At 37.8% G+C, this 20,685-nt stretch overlaps 3 protein-coding genes and 1 long non-coding RNA gene across 4 annotated transcripts; 2 read left to right on the top strand and 2 right to left on the bottom strand.

Moving 5' to 3' along the window:
• Window positions 1-1,572: 1,572 nt before the first annotated feature.
• LOC142545450 (nucleolar complex-associated protein 2-like) lies at window positions 1,573-6,225 on the top strand. The gene is given in 12 exon segments (XM_075652646.1): window positions 1,573-1,688; window positions 1,884-1,946; window positions 2,352-2,423; window positions 2,508-2,777; window positions 2,779-3,054; window positions 3,633-4,028; window positions 4,175-4,504; window positions 4,584-4,790; window positions 4,942-5,028; window positions 5,159-5,253; window positions 5,339-5,455; window positions 5,765-6,225. Coding segments are annotated over 11 exon segments (2,181 nt in total). The 5' UTR covers window positions 1,573-1,688; window positions 1,884-1,889; the 3' UTR covers window positions 6,039-6,225.
• An 8,791-nt stretch (window positions 6,226-15,016) lies between these two features.
• LOC142545427 (delta(12)-acyl-lipid-desaturase-like) lies at window positions 15,017-17,297 on the top strand. Its single transcript, XM_075652618.1, has 2 exons — window positions 15,017-15,251; window positions 15,881-17,297. The coding sequence occupies exon 2, from the start codon at window positions 15,914-15,916 to the stop codon at window positions 17,066-17,068; it is 1,155 nt and encodes a 384-aa protein (XP_075508733.1). The 5' UTR covers window positions 15,017-15,251; window positions 15,881-15,913; the 3' UTR covers window positions 17,069-17,297.
• Window positions 17,045-17,994, bottom strand: LOC142545446 (uncharacterized). Its single transcript, XR_012820275.1, has 2 exons — window positions 17,862-17,994; window positions 17,045-17,756 (listed from the first exon to the last, which is right to left on the bottom strand). It is a non-coding gene; the product is annotated as an uncharacterized LOC142545446 (long non-coding RNA).
• A 10-nt stretch (window positions 17,995-18,004) lies between these two features.
• LOC142545436 (putative E3 ubiquitin-protein ligase LIN-2) lies at window positions 18,005-19,227 on the bottom strand. The gene is made up of 2 exons (XM_075652625.1): window positions 18,601-19,227; window positions 18,005-18,469 (listed from the first exon to the last, which is right to left on the bottom strand). Exons 1-2 carry the CDS (start codon window positions 18,685-18,687, stop codon window positions 18,152-18,154), a joined length of 405 nt encoding a protein of 134 aa, XP_075508740.1. The 5' UTR covers window positions 18,688-19,227; the 3' UTR covers window positions 18,005-18,151.
• Window positions 19,228-20,685: the final 1,458 nt, after the last annotated feature.

Here is a 20,685-nt window from a genome sequence, read left to right as displayed (position 1 = left end):
AGCTGCCGAACCCGCTGAAATCTGGATCATTCCTACGGCGTGCTACCAAATTTTCGTAGCTTCTGAACTTAGTTTCAAGATCTTTTCTAAGTCCATAAACTACTTCTTCAAAAGCTATTCTACCCCAGGGATAGTTTATAAAACTATCAAAATTATTTACTAATCTAATCCATTCTAAATCCACGGTATCATTTTTATTTTTTCTTTATCTCCCTAATACACCTACCACAAACAAAAGACAGGCCAATTTCACTTTTTCAATGTCTATTTCTTCTCCAAAATCATTATCATATTCATCAATTCTATCTATCAAATCCCCCAAACGTATAGAGTAACTCCCACCAAAATGTCTCTCCCTAAATTCATCTTCTTCAGGTATCATAGGATAAACATTTGAACAATTTAAGCCAGTTAACAAACAATACTCTAATAATGAAATCGTAAAGGTCGTTTACGATATATCATCCAAAATTCATCACTTCCACTGTCATAACTTTGCCTACTAATCAAAAACCATAACAATTGATTGGAATTGTTATAATCCTTAGCACATAAAATTAAATTACCAAATACTCTATCTCTTTCTCATTTAAAAATGCTACAATTTTCTTACATATTTCAGTGTATCTTGATCCTAAAGTTATTTTGCATTCAAAGAATTGATTCCTTCCAAGTTTAGCTAGAAAGTAAATCTGCAAAAAAAAAAAAAAAACAAACACAAAAGGTTATTTAGTAAAAATTTAAAATTAGACAGTTGTGTTCATGGGTCGCGAAGCTACCCGTCTTCGCGACCCACAAGACGTGTGGGTCGCGTCGCGAAGCGTGGGTAAGCGCGACCCCTGGGTCGCGAAGCGTGGTTAAGCAAGCTTCGCGACCGATCACATGGGTCGCGAAGTGTGCTTCGCGACCCATCACGACCCCTGGGTCGCGAAGCGTGTAGGTCGCGAAGCGTGGGTCTCGCGAAGCTTCGCGACCCCTTCGCGACCTACACGCTTCGCGAAGGGGTCTCGATGATAGGTCGCGAAGCTTCGCGCTTCGCGACCCCTTCGCGACCGATCATCGAGACCCACCTGGGTGGGTCGCGAAGCTTCCCCCTGAAGCCTGACCCCTTCGTGACCGATCACGACACAGGGGTCGCGAAGCCGCGACCCTGTCGGTCGTGAAGCGTGAAGTGGTTTCACCACCCTCCACCCACCCTGGGTCTTCGCGAGATCCAGTAAATTTCCTATCTCAAAATAAATTTCTTACCAATACATGGTTTTTTCGTGGGATTTGTTGCAGAGGAATTCCTTCTAGACTCATGATTAATTGTTAGCAATGTACGCAGGAGAAGATTTTTTGTGAAGAAGAAATGAAACCAGGGTTGAGTTGAGTCGGGAAAGAGGATTGATGTAAGCTTTTTTTATTTAATTACATTAAAAATTTTATTATATATAAAATTAAAATAAAAATTTAAATACTAAATGAAAAATTAATTTTTAAACAAATTTAAAATAAAGGATAAAAATGTAAATTTACGTTCACTCCTTTTTCTAAATAAACACTTCCCTGACTCCAGTTTTCCTCGTTTCCCCTTCCTTTCACACAGTTCGCTCATTCTGCAAAACCCTCGACCACTTAAAACCCAGAACGGCCACCTCTCCAACTCATCTGTCCGCCGCCGCTCGTCCTCCGCCGCCTCCATACAGGTCTTAATTTTTTCCCACCTTTCATATTGCGATTCAGAAACGCAACCCGCTGTTCTTCGTTTAAAAATCCCGTCTTGCCAAATACTTGAAAAAGATTTGGTTCGAGAATTGTCATTCTTTATTTAACTGCATTGTTAATCATATTTGGGCTGCGCATCCAACAAACTGAAAGAGGTCAGTGGATTGAGGAATCAGGAGGTGATGGGGAAGAAAGAAGCTGAAGAACATGTTGGGACGCTACGGAAGCTTCCCGAAAAGGTATTTTCCCATTGTTAATTTTCTTAATATTTTTTTTCAGTTTTGGTTTCCGTTCACTTCTTTACCACCAAATTCAATTGGCCATAACCTTAGATGTTTGAATCAGAACAGAAGCGACGAGCAGCAGTATCTTCCTGCAATATATCAAAAGTTCAAATTTTAGAATTTCTCACACTCACTAGTTTTCTAGCTACCCATCCAAGAGTAACGATTCAATTTTTATGTCTTTTACCTTGAATTTACGGAACATTTTAGATCTTTTATGTCATATTTATAGTCTCTTCTAGGATACTATGTAAAGCAACTCTCCCATGGTTTAACATTTCGGTCGCTAGTTTATAATATTTGACGACTTATATGTTTTGATGATTAGGGTGTTATATTTTCTGTGGTGCATATCTGCAGGACCCAGACTTCTATGAATTCTTGAAAGAACATGACAAGGATCTCTTGGAATTTGATGATAAGGACATTGATGTGAGTCAGCCAATTTTGTGTGCCTATAGTTTGTAATTAAATATTGTATTCTACAGATCACTACAACTTGTCCCCATATTTTAGGATGATGCCCAAACGGATGCAGAGGAAGAAGAAACTGCCGTTGATCATGTTGAACATGAGGATGATAAACTTGAGAAGAAAGAAGAGCCTTCTAAAAAGGTGATAACTAGTGCAATGGTTGATTCTTGGTGTAATGCAGTTCATGATGGACCAAAGCTAGGGGCAGTTCGCTCGCTTTTGAGAGCTTTTCGTTCTGCTTGCCATTATGGTGATGATGGTGGTGATGACCCAACAACAAACTTTAGTATGATGTCTAGTGCTGTTTTTAATGAAAGTAATGCTTTTTGTTTTAAATGAAATGGATGGAATCCTTCGGGAGCTGTTGAAATTACCATCTTCTGGTGGGAAAAAGGAGATGGTTGTGGATTTGATGAATACAAGACGCTGGAAGAACTACAATCATTTGGTGAAGTCGTATCTTGGGAATTCTCTGCATGTTTTGAATCAAATGACTGACAATGAAATGATAGCATTCATGCTAAAGCGTCTTAGATACTCCTCTTTATTTTTGGCCGCTTTTCCTGCTCTCTCGAGGAAGTATATTAAGGTACGCTTTTCCACATGTTTGTTTGTCAATACATACTTCTCAGTCTTTGATGATAGAGTGCTTCATAGTTACAGTTTTTTTTTAAAAAAAATGTGTATAAATACCATAATGTGCCAGAAAAATGCACAAAATGATGATCATAAGGTAACTGTAAAAGAGAAGGTGTCAGAAAGAGATTAGAAACCGATTTCAATCGGTTTAGACCTCATTGTCGTCAACTAGTTGCTCCTACAGTCCTACTTCCTCACGGCTGTGTCTGGGGCCATCACAGTGAAACACATAAACTTGTGCTTGTGTTCTTTCTGTATGATCTGATACTCTGTATTATCTCGAAAAAATCAGACAGAGTATCATTAATTTTGCTGATTGTCTGTGTGTTCTGCAATGCAGCATTTAGTCATGGATTTCAGTAGAATTTTTATTTAACTGCAAGCACAATTGGGGCTGATGTGAGATGCCAGATATTTTGTTATTTCAATTAGAGTTGATGGCAGAGATTTAGCTCTAATAATTTGATTTAATTGTTTTTCCTGAGCACAGTAATATCATATTTTAGGCAGAAACTGTAACATTTTCAGGTCGCTCTTCATTTCTGGGGTACAGAAAGCGGTGCTCTGCCAGTTGTTTCCTTTTTATTCTTAAGAGACTCTTGCATACGACTTGGTTCTGACTACCTAGATGAGTGCATCAGAGGAATGTACAAATCCTATGTCTTGAATTGCCATAATGTCAATCCAGCAAAATTGCAGCACATTCAATTTCTCGGCAATTGTTTTATTGAACTTCTTCGGGTGGATATTTCATCTGCTTACCAACTTGCCTTTGCTTACATCCGGCAATTAGCAATGATTTTGAAGGAAGCTCTTTCTGGTTCCACCAAAAAGAACACTAATAAAAAGAAGGGGAAGGATGCACCTTCTCGTTCCAAAAAAGAGAAGGGGAAAGAAGCACCTTCTGGTAAAACGACTAAGAAGGTGTGGTCTTGCATATTCATCTGCTGATGATTGTTGCTATTAATCTGAGTTTGTTTGTGTTTCATTGGGATCACGTTGCCTACATTTAGGTTAATAATATAATTTCAACTCTTCATTTTCATACAATTTATACTTTCCCATCACAGGACGCATTCAGAAAGGTTTATCAGTGGAAGTTTATTAATTGCCTGGAGCTATGGACTGGTGTCATTTGTGCATATAGCTCGGAAGCTGATTTGATCCCCCTTGCTTATCCATTGACTCAGATTATTACGGGGGCTGCTCGTTTACTTCCATCTGCTTGTTATTTACCCCTCAGATTGCGTTGTGTGAGAATGCTCAACCGAATCAGTGCCTCAACCAGTACTTTCATCCCTGTTTCTCTGCTTTTGTTGGACATGTTAGAAATCAAAGAATTGCGTAGGCCACCTACAGGAGGAGTGGGCAAAGCCATTGATTTTTCTTCTATTCTGAAGGTACCATCGATAGGGTTCTCACCCATGCTTCCAGGTGTCTTATTTCCTTTAACATGAATTTAAAATGGTCTGTTAACAGGTAAGCAAAGCCACCCTATCTACACGAGCTTTTCAGGAGGCTTGTGTTTTTTCTGTGGTTGAGGAGCTCACCGAACATCTTGCTCAGTGGAGTTACTCGATTGCTTTTTTGGAGTTTTCTTTTATTCCTAGCATTCGGTTACGCAGCTTTTGTAAATCCACGAAGGTTGAGAGATTTCGTCGGGAAATGAGGCACCTCATTCGTCAGGTTTATGATACGATCATTATGATTGTGTCTGCTAATTTTAAGTCTGCATTATGTCAAAAAAATAAGATTTCTTGAAAAGCTTGACAGAGCATTTCGTCTTTGATGCAGTGTTTTTATGTTGACTCTATTAATCTGTTACCCAATGCCGTAGGTTGAGGCGAACTGTGATTTTATAAACAAGAAGCGGACAACATCATCATTATCGCCAAATGAAATTGCGGTTGAATCTTTCCTTGAGGTCAGGAAATCTATGGCAGTTTTATCCTCTTCTCAACAATCTACCACTCTGCATATTTGATATATTAATAGAATCTAATTGACTGTTTCGTATATTGTATACTGATTGATTTTTTTCCCCTGTACGCTAGGATGAGAAGAACTCAGGGACTAGCCCCCTGTCTCAGTATGTTGCCACTCTACGCCAGAGAGCAAAGGAAAGAAATGACTCTTTGAAGGAATCCAGGTAGGTAAAATGTGTCATTTAGTTGATATAATCGTACTGAATTTGGAACTCTCTAGATTTTTACAAAATGATGTCTTTTATCTAGCGTGCTTGTTGGAGACCGTTCTTCAAAATTTGGAAACGGGATAGCAGAGGATGATGGAGAAGATGATTCTGATGATGAAGGCGGCGCTGATCTTTTGCCACCTGAGCCCCAGTCCAAGTACTCTCCTTTTATCTCTATGTCGGGGGTATAATGGGTTGTATGATTTTAGTTGAACTCGACGAAATATCTCACTGGTCGAGATCTAATACTTGAGATCAAGTTTTTTGTTGTACATGGCAAAATTGTTCTGCATGTGTTCATATGACTAGTTTAAGGAAAGTACAAGTAAATTCATGTGTAAACGAGTATTGGAGCCTGGCTTATATGTGCTAGAGATTGAACTGATCTGCTGATGTGAGCTTAGCCAAACTGCTTGTCAGCTTCCATTGTGCAGTGCTTATCTTAATCGAATTATTTGGTTGCTAGGAATAAGCGTCAGAAACATGTTAAGAGGAAGAATGATGAACCATTGAACGACGCAGCCATGGATGAAGATATCGTCGAGGATTTTATTCTCAGTTCTGATGAAGATGGTCCGATTAGGGACGATGCAGAGGAAGAGGACAGTCCCCTGAAGGCAGCTACCCCGATACGGAGGAGCAAGAAACAGAAGCAGCTGGTGGAGATATCTGCGGAGGAGACTAAGGTAGGTAATAAAAAGTCGAAGAAGAGGAAGAGGAGGGGAAAGGGTAAACTTTAATTTCTCTTTTTGAATGATCCACCAATTTTGATCAAAAAATTATTTGTTTGGAAATTACAGAAATTGTAATATTATGCTACTTTGTAGTATTTTGTTTTCCTTTCGAAGTAGATGTTTCTACACGGTTGTGTTTTAACTTTTAATTCTGGCGGGGCATCTTTTTAAGGGAAAGGGCGTATTTAATTTAGTCTATATTATCATCTAATCACACTCTTAAGAAACGAAAAAAAAAACGTGGAAATCTATTAATATTCTTATCTAATTTAGATTTTAGATTTTAAAATCTAAATTAGTTAGCACAACTAACTGGTAATCGATAAGAATATTAATATATATTTATCTACTTTAGATTTTAAAAGTTGATGATTTATTACAGATAGAAAAATGTATTTAAATAATCATTTTTACATATATTTTTTTCAACTAAAGAAAATTATATTAATATTTTTTACTTTTCATTTGATTTTATCCTTGTTCATGCAAATTTTTTTTACTCAATTTATTAATTCTTATTTCTAGAAAATATAAAAATTAATAATGTTAATATCCAATAATTTGGTGAATTTAAATAAATTACATGTAAATTTATAATGATTTAAATTCTTCAATTAAAAAATTAATCTCAATTTTATATTTCAAACTAAAAATGATATTATTTATTATAAATATATGACAAAATCATAATCCGTCCATTAATCATAATTTCACTAATAAAATTGATCAATCAAAATTAAAATTATTTAATAATTATTTAATTCAATCACATCCCACTCAACTTAATTACGTTAAATGAAATACGGCCCAATTTAATGTCTTTGTAATATAATCCCTGAAAAAATAGTTTCAAGTTGCGTACTCTGCAGTGAGATGTTTCGAAGAGTATAATATTTTTTATAGATAAAAATTTTGATTTTGACATAATTGTTTTTCTTTTTGTATTTTATTTTTATTGGATCTTGGTTTCTTTTATTTTTTATTTTCTTTTAAAAAATTTGTAAGTTGTTCTATAAAGTTATCTAAAAAAATTAATTTAATTAAATTGAAAAATACATGTTTATTAATTTTATCCGCACTTTTTAAAGGATTTCCAACCACATACATATATTTAATTGTATTCAATCCAAGTCGGCAAAAATTTCGTAATGTTTTAAAACAGTAAAATAAAAAAAATCCCTAAATGGTTCACGAAATTCGAGGCGTGGGGGTCCAGAGTCACGTGCGGAAACATCTTTGCCATTTGTCCTTTTGGCACCCACTTGTGCACTCCGTGCTCCGGGGAATATTTCACCCTGTGGGGAAGTGCGCATGTGTAGATCTATTGTTCTATTATTTTTTTTTAAATCACAAATGTGACTAGATCTAGATCATCTAAATCCTGTAGAGTACTCGGACGAACCGTGCTGCGGCCAAATCTTTTGACCTCTTCCAGCCACATGCAAGCCCTTTTCCGTCATTCCACCGTCATACATAATTTTTATTTATTCTCGTAATCAAACAACCGCCCACCCGCACTGTCTTTTATTTATGACAATTTTATTTTAAGTGTTTTAACAGTTTTAATTAATAAAATATTTGAAAATTATACGTAAAAATTGAAAAATATTTAAAATAAAAACTATATCTAAAAACATTTTAATTGTTTTCTTTTTTCTTCCTACATATAAATGATACCGCATAGAAAATAAATGACGTTTTATTGCTAATAGATGAAAGCTTATAGGCTTCGTTTGGTTATCGTTTTCGAAGAGACCTCAACAGCTCTGTTTGGAGTAAAAATAGTGAAAATGGAGTTTGGCTCGTTAAAAGTTTAAAAATAGAGTTCAAGCTCGATCAAGCATAGTTTTTTTCCAGCTCCATGTAGCCAAAAAAAAAAATTTATATTACCCGACTAGATAAGATCAGGGTCTCGAGTAATCGGCTAATACTTGATGTAACGCCGCGAAAATTTAAATGTTCACGCGAACCACATGCATGCAATTATTAAATTCTCTTGTATTTTAATTAATTGTTTTAATTACATCAATTAATTATGTGGTGCATATTGACATGTTTAAAATAAATTTTCTACATAGTTGCATTAAAATGTATTTTTAAAGGTTATTCGAGTTGCGATCGAGGAACGGAGACCGATGGCTGAAAAATAGAAAATATTTTTATTAAATAACTGTTTTTAATTATTTTAATTAAGGGTGATGTTTTTTCTTATTTTTTAAAAAAATAAATATTGGTTTTGAGGTGATTTTTATACGCCGGGATGTAATTTTATCAATGTTGGTTTTTTCAACAAAAATGCGAACGTTTTGGCAACCCGGCTAATAAATTCACAAACTTTATTAAACAAAATATTTTTAATATTTAATTAAGCACTAATGGGCCTAACTTGTATGCTTAATGAGCCTAAGCTTGGTTAATACTTAATTAACTATTTAATATGTAAATTAGACCCCATAACCCTGCACTTTTCACACGCCACTTTTCAGAATTTTGCACTCCAAAATCTCTCCAAAAACACGGCACACACCCTCCACAATTTGGTAGAAAATTTCGTGAGTTTCAAAGAGGAATTCAAGCCAAGGTTTCAAAGAGGAATTCAAGCCAAGGTTGTCGTCGCCGTTCTTCGCAATCGTCAACGAGAAATTGTGCGTTTAAAACGCAAAGGCACGCCATATTATCCATTTACTCATAATCACACCATAGTATTTATTTTATTATGTATTGCATGAAAAACAAGTAAAGCTTTCAAATAAATTCGTTCATGCATCAAAGGTTAATTTTTAAAGCACTGTTGTTGATCCAAAAATCATGAAATTCATGTACCTAAGGGGCTGCCATAATTAGAAAGTAATATGAGATTGTTTTACACGAGTTTAAGAGGCTAGAAACACGCACAAACATGAACAATACAAAGCTGGAACCGTATGAATTAATTAAGAATAGATCACCGAAGGTTGCTTGGCTTGTTGTGGTGCATAGGATCGGTGACTTTGCATGGGGCCTTGGGGCTTGGCCAGGGCTGGCTGGGGCTCGAGGAGGGTCATGGGTGAGGGCCTGGTAGAGTCCTAGGGGGCTAGGGCTCGCGCTTAGTTGGCTGGAAGAGTCCCTGCGTGAAGGGACTCTCCACGCGTGAATTCTGGTGGCCGAGAATTGCAGTGGTTGCGGCTCGGTTTGGGATAGGCTAGGTGGTCGGTCAGGTCCCAGAAAGATGGTCCACAGTCGGGGCAGGGTCTGGAGTGGCTTGGGTCGCTGCTGGCTCGAGGGAAAAGAGGAACCCGTGAGGTTCAAGGAAGTGGTGCAGGTGTGCTTCTGGATTCAGGAGACTCATGAGCGGGGTTCAGGGGCTTGGGTTGGTCTGGCTATAGCCTGGGCGTGGTCCAGGGAAGGTTAGGGATAGGTGGGCTCGGTGGTGGCTCGGCTGGGAGAGTCCTAGTTGGGTTAGGAGTCCTAAACATGCAAGGAAGCACACTCACACACACGTACAGAACATGGGTCGAGTTCCAGGAGGTTTTTGGTCGGGCCAGGGCTAGTTTTACGGGCTGGGCTTGGTTAAGAGGGTCCCTAGATGGGTTGGCTAGGTTTTAGCTCAAGGTGGCTTGGGCGTGGCTCGAGTAAATTGGGAGATGGCTCGGTGTGTTCGGTTAAGGGTCAAAAACGAGATTTAAGAACTAAAAATTAATGTTATGGTAAACATGTAGAAGAGAATTAGGAATGCCGAGAATTTATGAATTAATAGTAGGATTCCTGAAATTAAGGACCAATTAGGATAATTTTTGAGGAAATTAAGAATTAGTTTTGCAATTATTACGTAATTTGGGGACTAGTTTAGCAATAAGCTGATAATTGAATGGGTTAATTGATAAGAGTTTTCGATGATTTAGACCTTACGAATATTTGGAACCTTGGGATATCTTGGTTATAGTGTTATAAGGAATGTTGATCATGGGTTTTTAAGGATGAATCAATACTAAGCTTGAAAAATCTAAGTGTTAACGGATGCGTTTGGGATTTTAAGATTGAAATATGATAGGTTGACGAACATTTTTGATATAAAATAAGGAAAGTAATATACGATAAGTATGGTTATCCATCTTTTAATATTGTGAATTGTAAGAAAAATTGAAATTTGAGGTTATAATAGTAATAACACTAAGTCATTTGGGTTTTTTTAAGTTGCGATTTGAAAATAAGGATTTAGAAGGTAAAAATTAATTGGGATTGAGGAGTCGTAAGGACATTTTGGAGTTTAAGTTTTATCAGAGTAGCGCAGCGGAAGCGTGGATTTTTGGGATACTAGAACTAAGCCTAAACTTTGGGTTATCAAGGATAAGCGAATTTCGAGTATGAAATTCAATTTAAGGGGGGAAGATTGTAACACCCCGAAAATTTAAAGGTCCACGCAACCACATGCATGCAATTATTAAATTATCTTGTATTTTAATTAATTGTTTTAATTGCATTAATTAATTATGTGATGCATATTGACATGTTTAAAATATATTTTCTACATGGTTGCATTAAAATGTATTTTTAAAATTTATTCGAGTTGCGATCGAGGAACGGAGACCGAGGGCTGAAAAATAGAAAATGTTTTTATTAAATAATTGTTTTTAATTATTTTAATTAAGGGTGCTGTTTTTCTTATTTTAAAAAAATAAATAAATATGGGATTTTGAGGTGATTTTTATACGCCGGGATGTAATTTTATCGGTGTTGGTTTTTCAACAAAAATGCGAACGTTTTGACAACCCGGCTAATAAATTCACAAACTTTATTAAACAAAATATTTTTAATATTTAATTAAGCACTAATGGGCCTAACTTGTATGCTTAATGGGCCTAAGCTTGGTTAGTACTTAATTAACTATTTAATATGTAAATTAGACCCCATAACCCTACACTTTTCACACGCCACTTTTCAGAATTTTGCACTCCAAAATCTCTCCAAAAACACCGCACACACACTCCACAATTTGGTAGAAAAGTTCGTGAGTTTCAAAGAGAAATTCAAGCCAAGGTTGTCGTCGCCGTTCTTCGCAATCGTCAACGAGAAATCATGTGTTTAAAACGCAAAGGCACGCCATATTCTTCTTTTACTCATAATCACACCATAGTATTTATTTTATTATGTATTGCATGAAAAACAAGTAAAGCTTTCAAATAAATTCGTTCATGCATCAAATGTTAATTTTTAAAGAATGTTGTTGATCCAAAAATCATGAAATTCATGTACCTAAGGGGCTGTCCATGATTAGGAACTAATATGAGACTGTTTTACACAAGTTCAAGAGGCTAGAAACAATACAAAGCTGGAACCGTATGAATTAATTAAGAATAGATCACCGAAGGTTGCTTGGCTTGTTGTGGTGCATAGGATCGGTGACTTTGCATGGGGCCTTGGGGCTTGGCCAGGGCTGGCTGGGGCTCGAGGAGGGTCATGGGTGAGGGCCTGGTAGAGTCCTAGGGGGCTAGGGCTCGCGCTTAGTTGGCTGAAAGAGTCCCTGCGTGAAGGGACTCTCCACACGTGAATTCTGGTGGCCGAGAATTGCAGGGGCTGCGGCTCGGTTTGGGCTGGGCTAGGTGGTCGGTCACGGTCCCAGGGAGATGTTCCATGGTTGGGGCAGGGTCTGGAGTGGCTTGGGTCGCTGCTGGCTCGAGGAAAAAGAGGAACCCGTGAGGTTCAAGGAAGTGGCGCAGGTGTGCTTCTGGATTCAGGAGACTCATGCGCGGGGTTCAGGGGCTTGGGTTGGTTTGGATATAGCCTGTGCGTGGTCCAGGAAAGGTTAGGGATAGGTGGGCTCGGTGGTGGCTCGGCTGGGAGAGTCCTAGTTGGGTTAGGAGTCCTAAACATGCAAGGAAGCACACTCACACACACGTACAGAACATGGGTCGAGTTCCAGGAGGTTTTTGGTCGGTCCAGTGCTAGTTTTATGGGCTGTGCTTGGTCAGGAGGGTCCCTAGATGGGTTGGCTAGGTTTCAGCTCAAGGTGGCTTGGGCGTGGCTCGAGTAAATTGGGAGATGGCTCGGTGTGTTCGGTTAAGGGTCAAAAACGAGATTTAAGAACTAAAAATTAAATCCATGGGTCCACGGGTGTGGCTCATGACTTGGAAGGGTAGAATAAATCATAAAAAGGCTGTGTTTAAATTTTGGGATCAAAATAACGAGTTTTGGATTTATTCAAGATTTAATCGCCGCACGAAACGCTAATTAATAAGTTAATTGAAACGCCTAGTTTTAAGCTTTATAAAATTTTGAAAAATTAGGTTTAAGCTTAAATAATTATTATGAGTCTGATTTTTTAATTTGGGAATTTTATATTAAGTTTTGGTTTAATTCGGGATTAAACGTATCTATACGTCTTATTTAAAGATTAATTTGAAAGTCGTCGAATTAGGCAAAATAAAAATATGTGAAAATTCATGTAAGCCTAAATAATTATTTGGGACATGTTAGAGTCAATGAAATTAAGAAAATGTCAAAAACGTGAAATTTTATGTCCAGGGGTAAAACGATAATTTTACACCTAGAAATTAGTAAACGTCATGGCAGTGTCCTGAATGCTGTTTTATATGCTAATATGATTATTTTTAATGTTTATGAATTTTTACATGTTAAAATGATTATTTTAAATGTTTATGAAATTTTATATGTTTATGGATTTTCATGTCAAAACGTTTATTTTAAATGTTAATGATTTAAATGTTTATTTTAAAGGTTTATAATGTTAAAATGTTATTTTAAAATGTTTATGGATGTTTATGAATTTTTAGATGTTAAATCGTGATTTTTAAATGTTCATGGATTTTTATGGATTAATTATGGATATTTAAAAGATATGTTGCATGCTTGGTTTCAAAAATAAAAACGATACGTATATGCATAATTTTTATTAAGTGATGATCATATGTTGAAGGACGTGAAGGGATTGTGACTAATACGATGATATGTTGGAAATTTTGTGAGGGTTATGGTCCCAGTGGGAGCCCGACGATCGTGTTTCCTTGGATACGGATATGTATATGTATATGTATACGATGATATGTTAATACATAAGGCCCAGTTGACCGGTGAGAGTGTTGCTGGTGTCCCCCGCCGCCCAGTACTGTGGTTACATGTAGATGGATCCATCGCCCAACACGTATATGAACACGAAAGTCACAATCAACGATCTGAATTCAACAAACACGAACATGAATATGAATATGAATATGATGATATGAATATGTTGACATGAATATGGATACGAATATGAATATGTTTATGTTTTTATGAAAAGGTCTATGAAAAATTTTATGCATAAGATTATGAAAACGTTTTTATTTAAAGTTTTATACATCATGAAAATGTTTACGAAAATGTTATGTTTTTAGTTTATGCATCTTCATGAAAACGATATTTTAAGTATAAATATTTTTCACTGTTGTATGTTAATTGTATTACGTATTACATGTTATCAAGGATATGATGTGTTGAGTCTTTAGACTCACTAGGTGTGATTGATGCAGGTTATTATGATAATAATGTGCATGGAGGTCTTGATGGTTGATTTGACTGGAGTGGAGGTGCACATAACCCGAGGACCGACGTTAGTTTTCTGCACTAGTTATGATTTATGATTTCAAGTTATGTCAAAAATATTTTACGACTTTTTATTTATGTTTTGAGAGATTTTGAGAGGTTTAGTATGGGCTACACTTTTCAAATAATGTTTTTGGGTTGATAAAACAGTTGGTTGTTTTCTTTTAAAATGGTTCCAAAATATTTTATGGTTCGGCCGATGCTATGTGAGGTTTGAAATTTTTTTTAACAAATTTTAAGAAAACGATTAAACAGACGTTTCACTTTGATGATCTAGATAATAAATTTCGTGGGTTATATTACAAAGTAAAGTGATTGACGTCATGTCTCGAGGAAAATATTTGACACTGAAGTCGGTAGTTGCTCGATAAAAAAAACCCAAAAATTAGAATATTTGACTAGAAATAGGGTACTTCCAAGTTGGACCCGAGTCATAAAAATAATTTATAATAAAATCCTCGACTTTTTGAAAATCTAGATTTAAAAAGAGGTGATTACAATGAAATTAAGGATAAAATAGTGATTTGGTTATATTTTTAAGAAATAGACATGTGCATTGAATATATAATTTATATATAGTTAAAAATTATCTCATGTGTACATTTGAATTTAATTATAATTTTTTGATTTCGTGTTAAGATGATGGTTAGGATAATGACATAATACGAGATAGAGCGAGAGGTTTTTGAGTGAACTATTTACTTTTTTGTATCTTAATTATTAAATATGTTCGAAGAATGATGAAAGATAATTTGAACATCCTTAATAATAATAAAGAAGTAGATATAGTAAAAATAACACACACAAAATTCAAATTTGAGAGGATGCTAAGTCGATTTTTAACCATAACAAATATAACATTATTTCGTCATTATGTATTACATTTACTTCTTTCTATTATTTTATCATTCATTTATTAATTATATTCAATAATAACATCTTTCGAACAAAATGTGACCTTAAATTGACTAATATCGGCATTTTGATTTGTCCAAACAAAATCAATCATAGATTATTTAATTTCTTTCGCAAGATGTCTTCTCATTATGCATATAAACTTAAAAATCTAATTTATTATTGTATTATAATTTTTATTATAAATTATAAAATAAATGAATTATATATACGTAAAATATACATTTATTAAAAATATAATGAATCATATATGCGTAAAATGTGCGCCATACATATCAATATATATTATTATAATACATAGAAAATTAAAGTTAGGCCAAAAAATAAAAAAGGGATCCAATCAAAAAGCCAACTCGTTTTACTTTTAGTCCCCACATTCGTCGGCAATTCCAAACACGCCCCAAATACACAACGGTGGTGGCGTGTCCCTGAACCAATGAATTAACGACACGTCAGACTCTCCCCCGATTAGATGCGGTTACGTTTGAGTCATGCATGAAAGGAGGGATCTTTGTGGGGCCCACGTAAAATTTGGAAGTGTGTGTCGTCGTCTCAGTAGACGGTTGTTTATTTAAGACACCTCTTTCTTGTTGGAAACCACTGCTCCACGTTTAATTCTTGTTTATCATCAATTTTAGCAGAAAAGTAGCGCCTGTTTTTTCAGTGAAATTTGGGCAGAAAAGGAAAGCGCTTCTCCCCCGGAAGTGCTTTCAATTAATCTTTCAGGTATACTCTGTTTTCTCGATCTACATTATGCGTTTTCATGTTCTTGTTTTTTTCCACTGTGAATGTCTGCGTTAGCTTGTAATCGATAGATCTGTGGAATATATTCTGTAATCTTTCTAAAGAATTAATTTTGTTTTTGGGGTCACAGTTTTCTGGCGTTGGCGCAGTGCGCTCTGGATTCTTGTGTTTATATGGTGATTGTTAGTTAGCTTAATTTTTGTCTGCGTGCTGAATCCTTATGGAAATCTGATACGAAAACGATGATTTTCCTTTAAAAAATTTGTAGGTTTGGTGTATTTTTGAGATGGGGTGCCATCGATTAGTGTGAAGTATGCATTTTCCTGATGGATTGCCTCAAAGTTCAGGGGTTGCATGTGCTTCAAACCTTTCTTGAAATTGATCTCTATTTGTGAAGATCGACACATCGTTAATGTGATTTTTTTAATGGCCACATAAATTAAAGCCAATAAAATAGTGAAGATATTTAAAAGTACAGCTTGCGAACAAAATATATTTTAGAGCATCCACTAGCCACGGGACGGTACTCGCATGATAGAATTACCTTTTAAAAATGAAAAAAAAAGTAACTTTTTCTGTGTAAATACATTAATATATGTCTGTCTGTGCAGGTGCTTTGAAGCAAGTTGGGGTGGTGCAAAAAAATGGGAGCCGGAGGCCGCATGTCTGTTCCAGCAGGCAAAAATGAAGAAAAGAAGAGCAACACCCTCCAACGAATGCCTTACTCGAAGCCTCCTTTCACTCTTGGTGACTTGAAGAAGGCCATCCCACCCCACTGCTTCCAAAGATCCCTCGTCCGCTCGTTTTCCTATGTCGTTTTTGATCTCTTCTTTGTGTGTCTCTTCTACTACATTGCCACCTCATATTTCCACCTCCTCCCACCATCTCTGCGCTACGTTGCGTGGTCTGTTTATTGGATCGTTCAAGGGTGTGTTACTACTGGAGTTTGGGTGATCGCTCATGAGTGTGGCCACCATGCTTTTAGTGATTACCAGTGGGTCGATGACACTGTTGGATTGGTCCTCCACTCGGCTCTTATGGTCCCTTATTTCTCTTGGAAATACAGTCATCGTCGCCACCATTCGAACACAGGATCCATGGAACGTGATGAGGTCTTCGTACCCAAGCCCAAGTCGAATTTGGGATGGTACTCTAAATACTTGAACAATCCACCAGGCCGGGTTGCGACTCTCCTTATCACCCTCACCCTCGGTTGGCCTTTGTACTTGGCTTTCAATGTGTCTGGCAGGCCTTACAGTCGTTTTGCATGCCACTACGATCCCTATGGGCCGATATACAACGATAGAGAGCGACTTCAAATCTACTTATCCGATGCTGGAGTTATTGCCGCCGCATATGTGCTCTATCGTGTAGCATTGGCGAAAGGGCTAACTTGGTTGATATGTGTTTATGGTTTGCCTTTACTAATCGTCAATGGATTCCTAGTCTTGATCACGTTTTTGCAGCACACTCATCCGGCCTTGCCTCATTACGATTCTTCTGAGTGGGACTGGCTGAGGGGTGCATTGGCGACTGTTGATAGAGACTATGGTGCGCTGAATAAAGTTTTCCACAACATCACGGACACGCACGTGGCTCACCACTTGTTCTCGACTATGCCGCATTACCACGCAATGGAGGCCACAAAAGCCATAAAGCCAATCTTGAAACAGTATTATCAGTTCGACGGAACCTCCTTTTACAAGGCTGTGTGGAGGGAGGCAACGGAATGTGTATATGTCGAGCCAGATGAGAATAGCAAGGACAAGGGCGTATTCTGGTACAAAAACAAGTTTTGAAAGCGGCGTGTCTGTGTCTGTGTCTCTGGCATTATGTATCTGTGTTGTAAGAGTCGAGTCTTTAGTGTTTACAAATGGAGAGGGAGGAAATCTTGCTTTAGTTTCCTCAGATAAAAAACGTCCTTTAGTTGGTGCGTTCTCTCCTAAGCAATGAGTTATTAGTTCAAGATAAGCTTGTTTGTACTTGTTGGAACCTTAAAAGTTATTAATGGTTGAGTCTTTTGTGACATTTATGTTGATTCAGCCCAAGGCGATCCTGAAAATTTAATCCAAATCTACCCGTAAATTTAACTTTTTATAAAGAAACACCGAGTTAGAGAGGGTAGAGTTTTGGCATAAATCCATTCAAGAATGTGCTATATTGTACTTGTTTCAACCTTAAATTCAATAATGGTCGTTGATTCTTTTGAAACATAAACGTTGATTCATTACTACAATTGAGACATTGATGTTGACTCATTACAATAGGGGGTATGCTAAAAGAACTAATCGAGGCGGCTAAAAATTTTCATAAAATTGTATCTTTTGTAAAGAAGCACGACCCAAAACGGCACACAAGTGAAGAACTACTACTTCCTCTTCCCGGAAATTATGTTACACAGTTCCTTGGCAGTCCATGTGATCTCTTCCAGGTTTTCTACACAACTGTAAATCTCCTCCGCAATCTTAATCAGCAGTATCCTGCATTCTGCAGCCACAGAAGAAGATAACTCGGGGATCCAATACTGAATCATGATAGACGAAAACAAAGTATCAAATATCGAACATGGGAATCTACAAGAAAATGGCGGACCTGGAAATTTACTGAAATTTAGCAGACATAATGAAGCAATAATCTTGTGCTCGACCAGCTCCCCATGTTCCATACATTTTTTGAGTGGAGAGATGAGAACTGAGAAAGCATAGAGTTGAAATTTTGTATCTGACAATGAGTTGAAATTTTGTATCTGCCAATGAACCAAGTGAAGAACTCAACCAGGCCATTGTTACCTAACACACCCGGACCAAATCCGAGTTCCCTAAATTCAAACACTTGGATACAGTGTCCAAGAATGGCTTATTCTCATCCTCAAGCAGTGAAACTCATAAATTCACTAGCCACTTCTCCCTCGCCTTTTCTTCTTCGCTGTCTTCGATATGAGAATCAACTCTTCCATCAAATGATATATCATAAGATTCATCATCAGCAATATCCCAGTCAGGACCATTGAGAAATCCAGCAAGTCTAAGTATCCGATCCTCTGTCATGAGTTTCCCAGATGAAGAGAAGCAGCCTCCAAGGAATAACAGAGCTCTGGAACACTTCTTCTGGACTTTTTCATCATTTAAGCTTTGTCCCAGAGTGACTGTAAGCCCATCGATGGCCTCCTGTCTATACATGTTGCTCATTTGTGGTTGTGTCTGCAAGCCCAAAACCAATATCTTATCATAGTCTTACTTGAGACATTTCTAAGACGAATACTTTGAAATCAAACTCACTACAGTTTAAATCAATTTCATCGTTAAGAACTAGGATCCATTACAATACTCACCAGAAGATTCAAATGTAGAAGCAGAACAGCAATGACAGGTGTCTCTTCCAGTGTGCACGTCTTGAGATGTATTAGCAGATCATCCATCGCATTTGCTAACTGTTCGTCGTTTACGCCTTCTAAAAAAAGTTGAGAATCCAGTCCTCCTAATATACAACATCATTTTTTTAAAGAATAGCTTCGATATATCAAGTTTAATGCCATTGAATCTGATGTTTATCCGGTTGAATTGGTTGAGCTGAGTTGGAGCAATTCACCGGATGATGATATAAGTGTTGTGTTTAGGAAAGTGAGCAAGGAAATACAACTTGTGATGAAGTTATTTCTCTGTAATATGGCTTCAACTGTAACCTGCAGGCAATGAAATGAACACGTGAATGGACGCCGGAGGAGTGTCTGGTGTAGTCACTCCGATGCTAAAGTCAGCAGGTGAAAAATAGTAAAATGGCTGTATACGTGGTGATATACGTGAGTGCTTGAGAGTTCAAAATTTCAGAATCTGTAAATGAGAAGTATACCTGCTATTTATAGGAGAAAATCTCATTATTACCTAATTTTCAGTGCTCATCTGCTAAGTAGGGTAAGGCGGCTGCCCATACCCTTCTTTTGATTACTTTTTTGACACGCCAAACCCATGTAGTTCTGACAGCAATGATTGCCAAGCACAAGGTAGCCCATACTGATACACTCGAGTATAGGTGCGCTTCTCGAGGTAACCCCGGTAGAAAGTTCCCGGGGTCTTGCATGAGAGCCCGGGGAGAAAATATCCCGGGCATCTCCCTGTCCGGCTGCTAAGGAAAGCACTATTCATTTTGACTCTGATTTAGGCTACCCATTTAATTTTCGGGTCATGGACCCAGGGCTCTAATGGGATATGACCACTCATCCCTTCAATAGTCGGGCTAGAGTCTTACTCGCTGTCCCGATCAGTCATGCTTGGGCTTTAATAGAAAGATAACCAATTCCAGATTCATAAAAGCATCGGGGGCTTCAAATATCCTAGAGATGGGATGAGGTGCCAGGAGATTCAGTCTCCCGGGCTTTAAATAAGATACCAGGGCCTCGTGTCCCCGAACTTTGAATAAGATGCCGGGCCCTCATGTCTCCCGAACTTTGAATAAGATGCTTGGGCCTCATGTCTCCCGAACTTTGAATAAGATGACGGGGCCTCATGTCTACCGGACTTTAAATATTCTTGTCGTTTAGTATTCTCGGGCAGTCGGGCTGATGTCATGATGACGTATGCCCTAGAATTTCAACGGTCCGAAACGTTTCGTATTCCGAGAATAAGATAAGTCTGACGCTTCGATATCCGTGCACGTCCTTTCACCTACCTGCACAATTTCCAAGATGCCTCCTAACCGTCCGATTCAAATTTAGATCAACGGTTGAGATTAACTCCCTCCTTCGCCTATATATAATAGCACACCCCTTCATTTGTCACTTTCCAAAATTCAAATTCTCTCAAATCTTCTCCCACCTCCGCAGCTTAGTGACTCCCCAGCTCCAGCGATCTTCAACCACTGGCACCTTCCTCTCCAATCTATTCACGTAAGTCCCTTCTTTATTTTCTTAAAAAAAAAATGTCAAACTCTACCTCCTCTATCTCAGGAGCAAATGCGCGAGGCTTTCCTAGTGACGAGTCCAACGCGATCCGCTCCGCTTCACCTCCTCCTTCTCCCCCATCACGCCTTTCTGCCCGGTGTTCTAAAAAGCCAAAGACCAAAAAATCCAAGCCTTCCTCTTCTGGCCCTTCCCGAGCACTGAAAAAGGGCAAGGGTAAGGGCAAAGCCCGAGCTTCCTCCCCACCCCAGTCTGATACTCTAGGAGTTCCCTGGTTCGCTTCAATGAGCAGCACTTTGCGCTTGGGAGCGGATGAGGAGCTCAGGACTCTTGGTTCCATCCCCTCTTCTCACCAAATTTCGATACCCGGCCCCTCTGATAGGGCCAACAACCCCCTCCTGGCTTCACCACTTTTTTCCGGGACCAATTCAGAAATGGTCTCCGGTTTCCTGTCCCCTCTTTCTACATCGAGGTCGCCAAGTTCTTTGGTGTACCTGTAAACCAATTTCATCTCAATTCTTT

The sequence above is a fragment of the Primulina tabacum genome, chromosome 1 (genome assembly GCF_025594145.1).
Source record: "Primulina tabacum isolate GXHZ01 chromosome 1, ASM2559414v2, whole genome shotgun sequence".
Lineage (NCBI taxonomy): Eukaryota > Viridiplantae > Streptophyta > Magnoliopsida > Lamiales > Gesneriaceae > Primulina > Primulina tabacum.
Note: the sequence above shows the minus strand (reverse complement) of the source record. Positions and strands in the feature narration are given on the sequence as shown.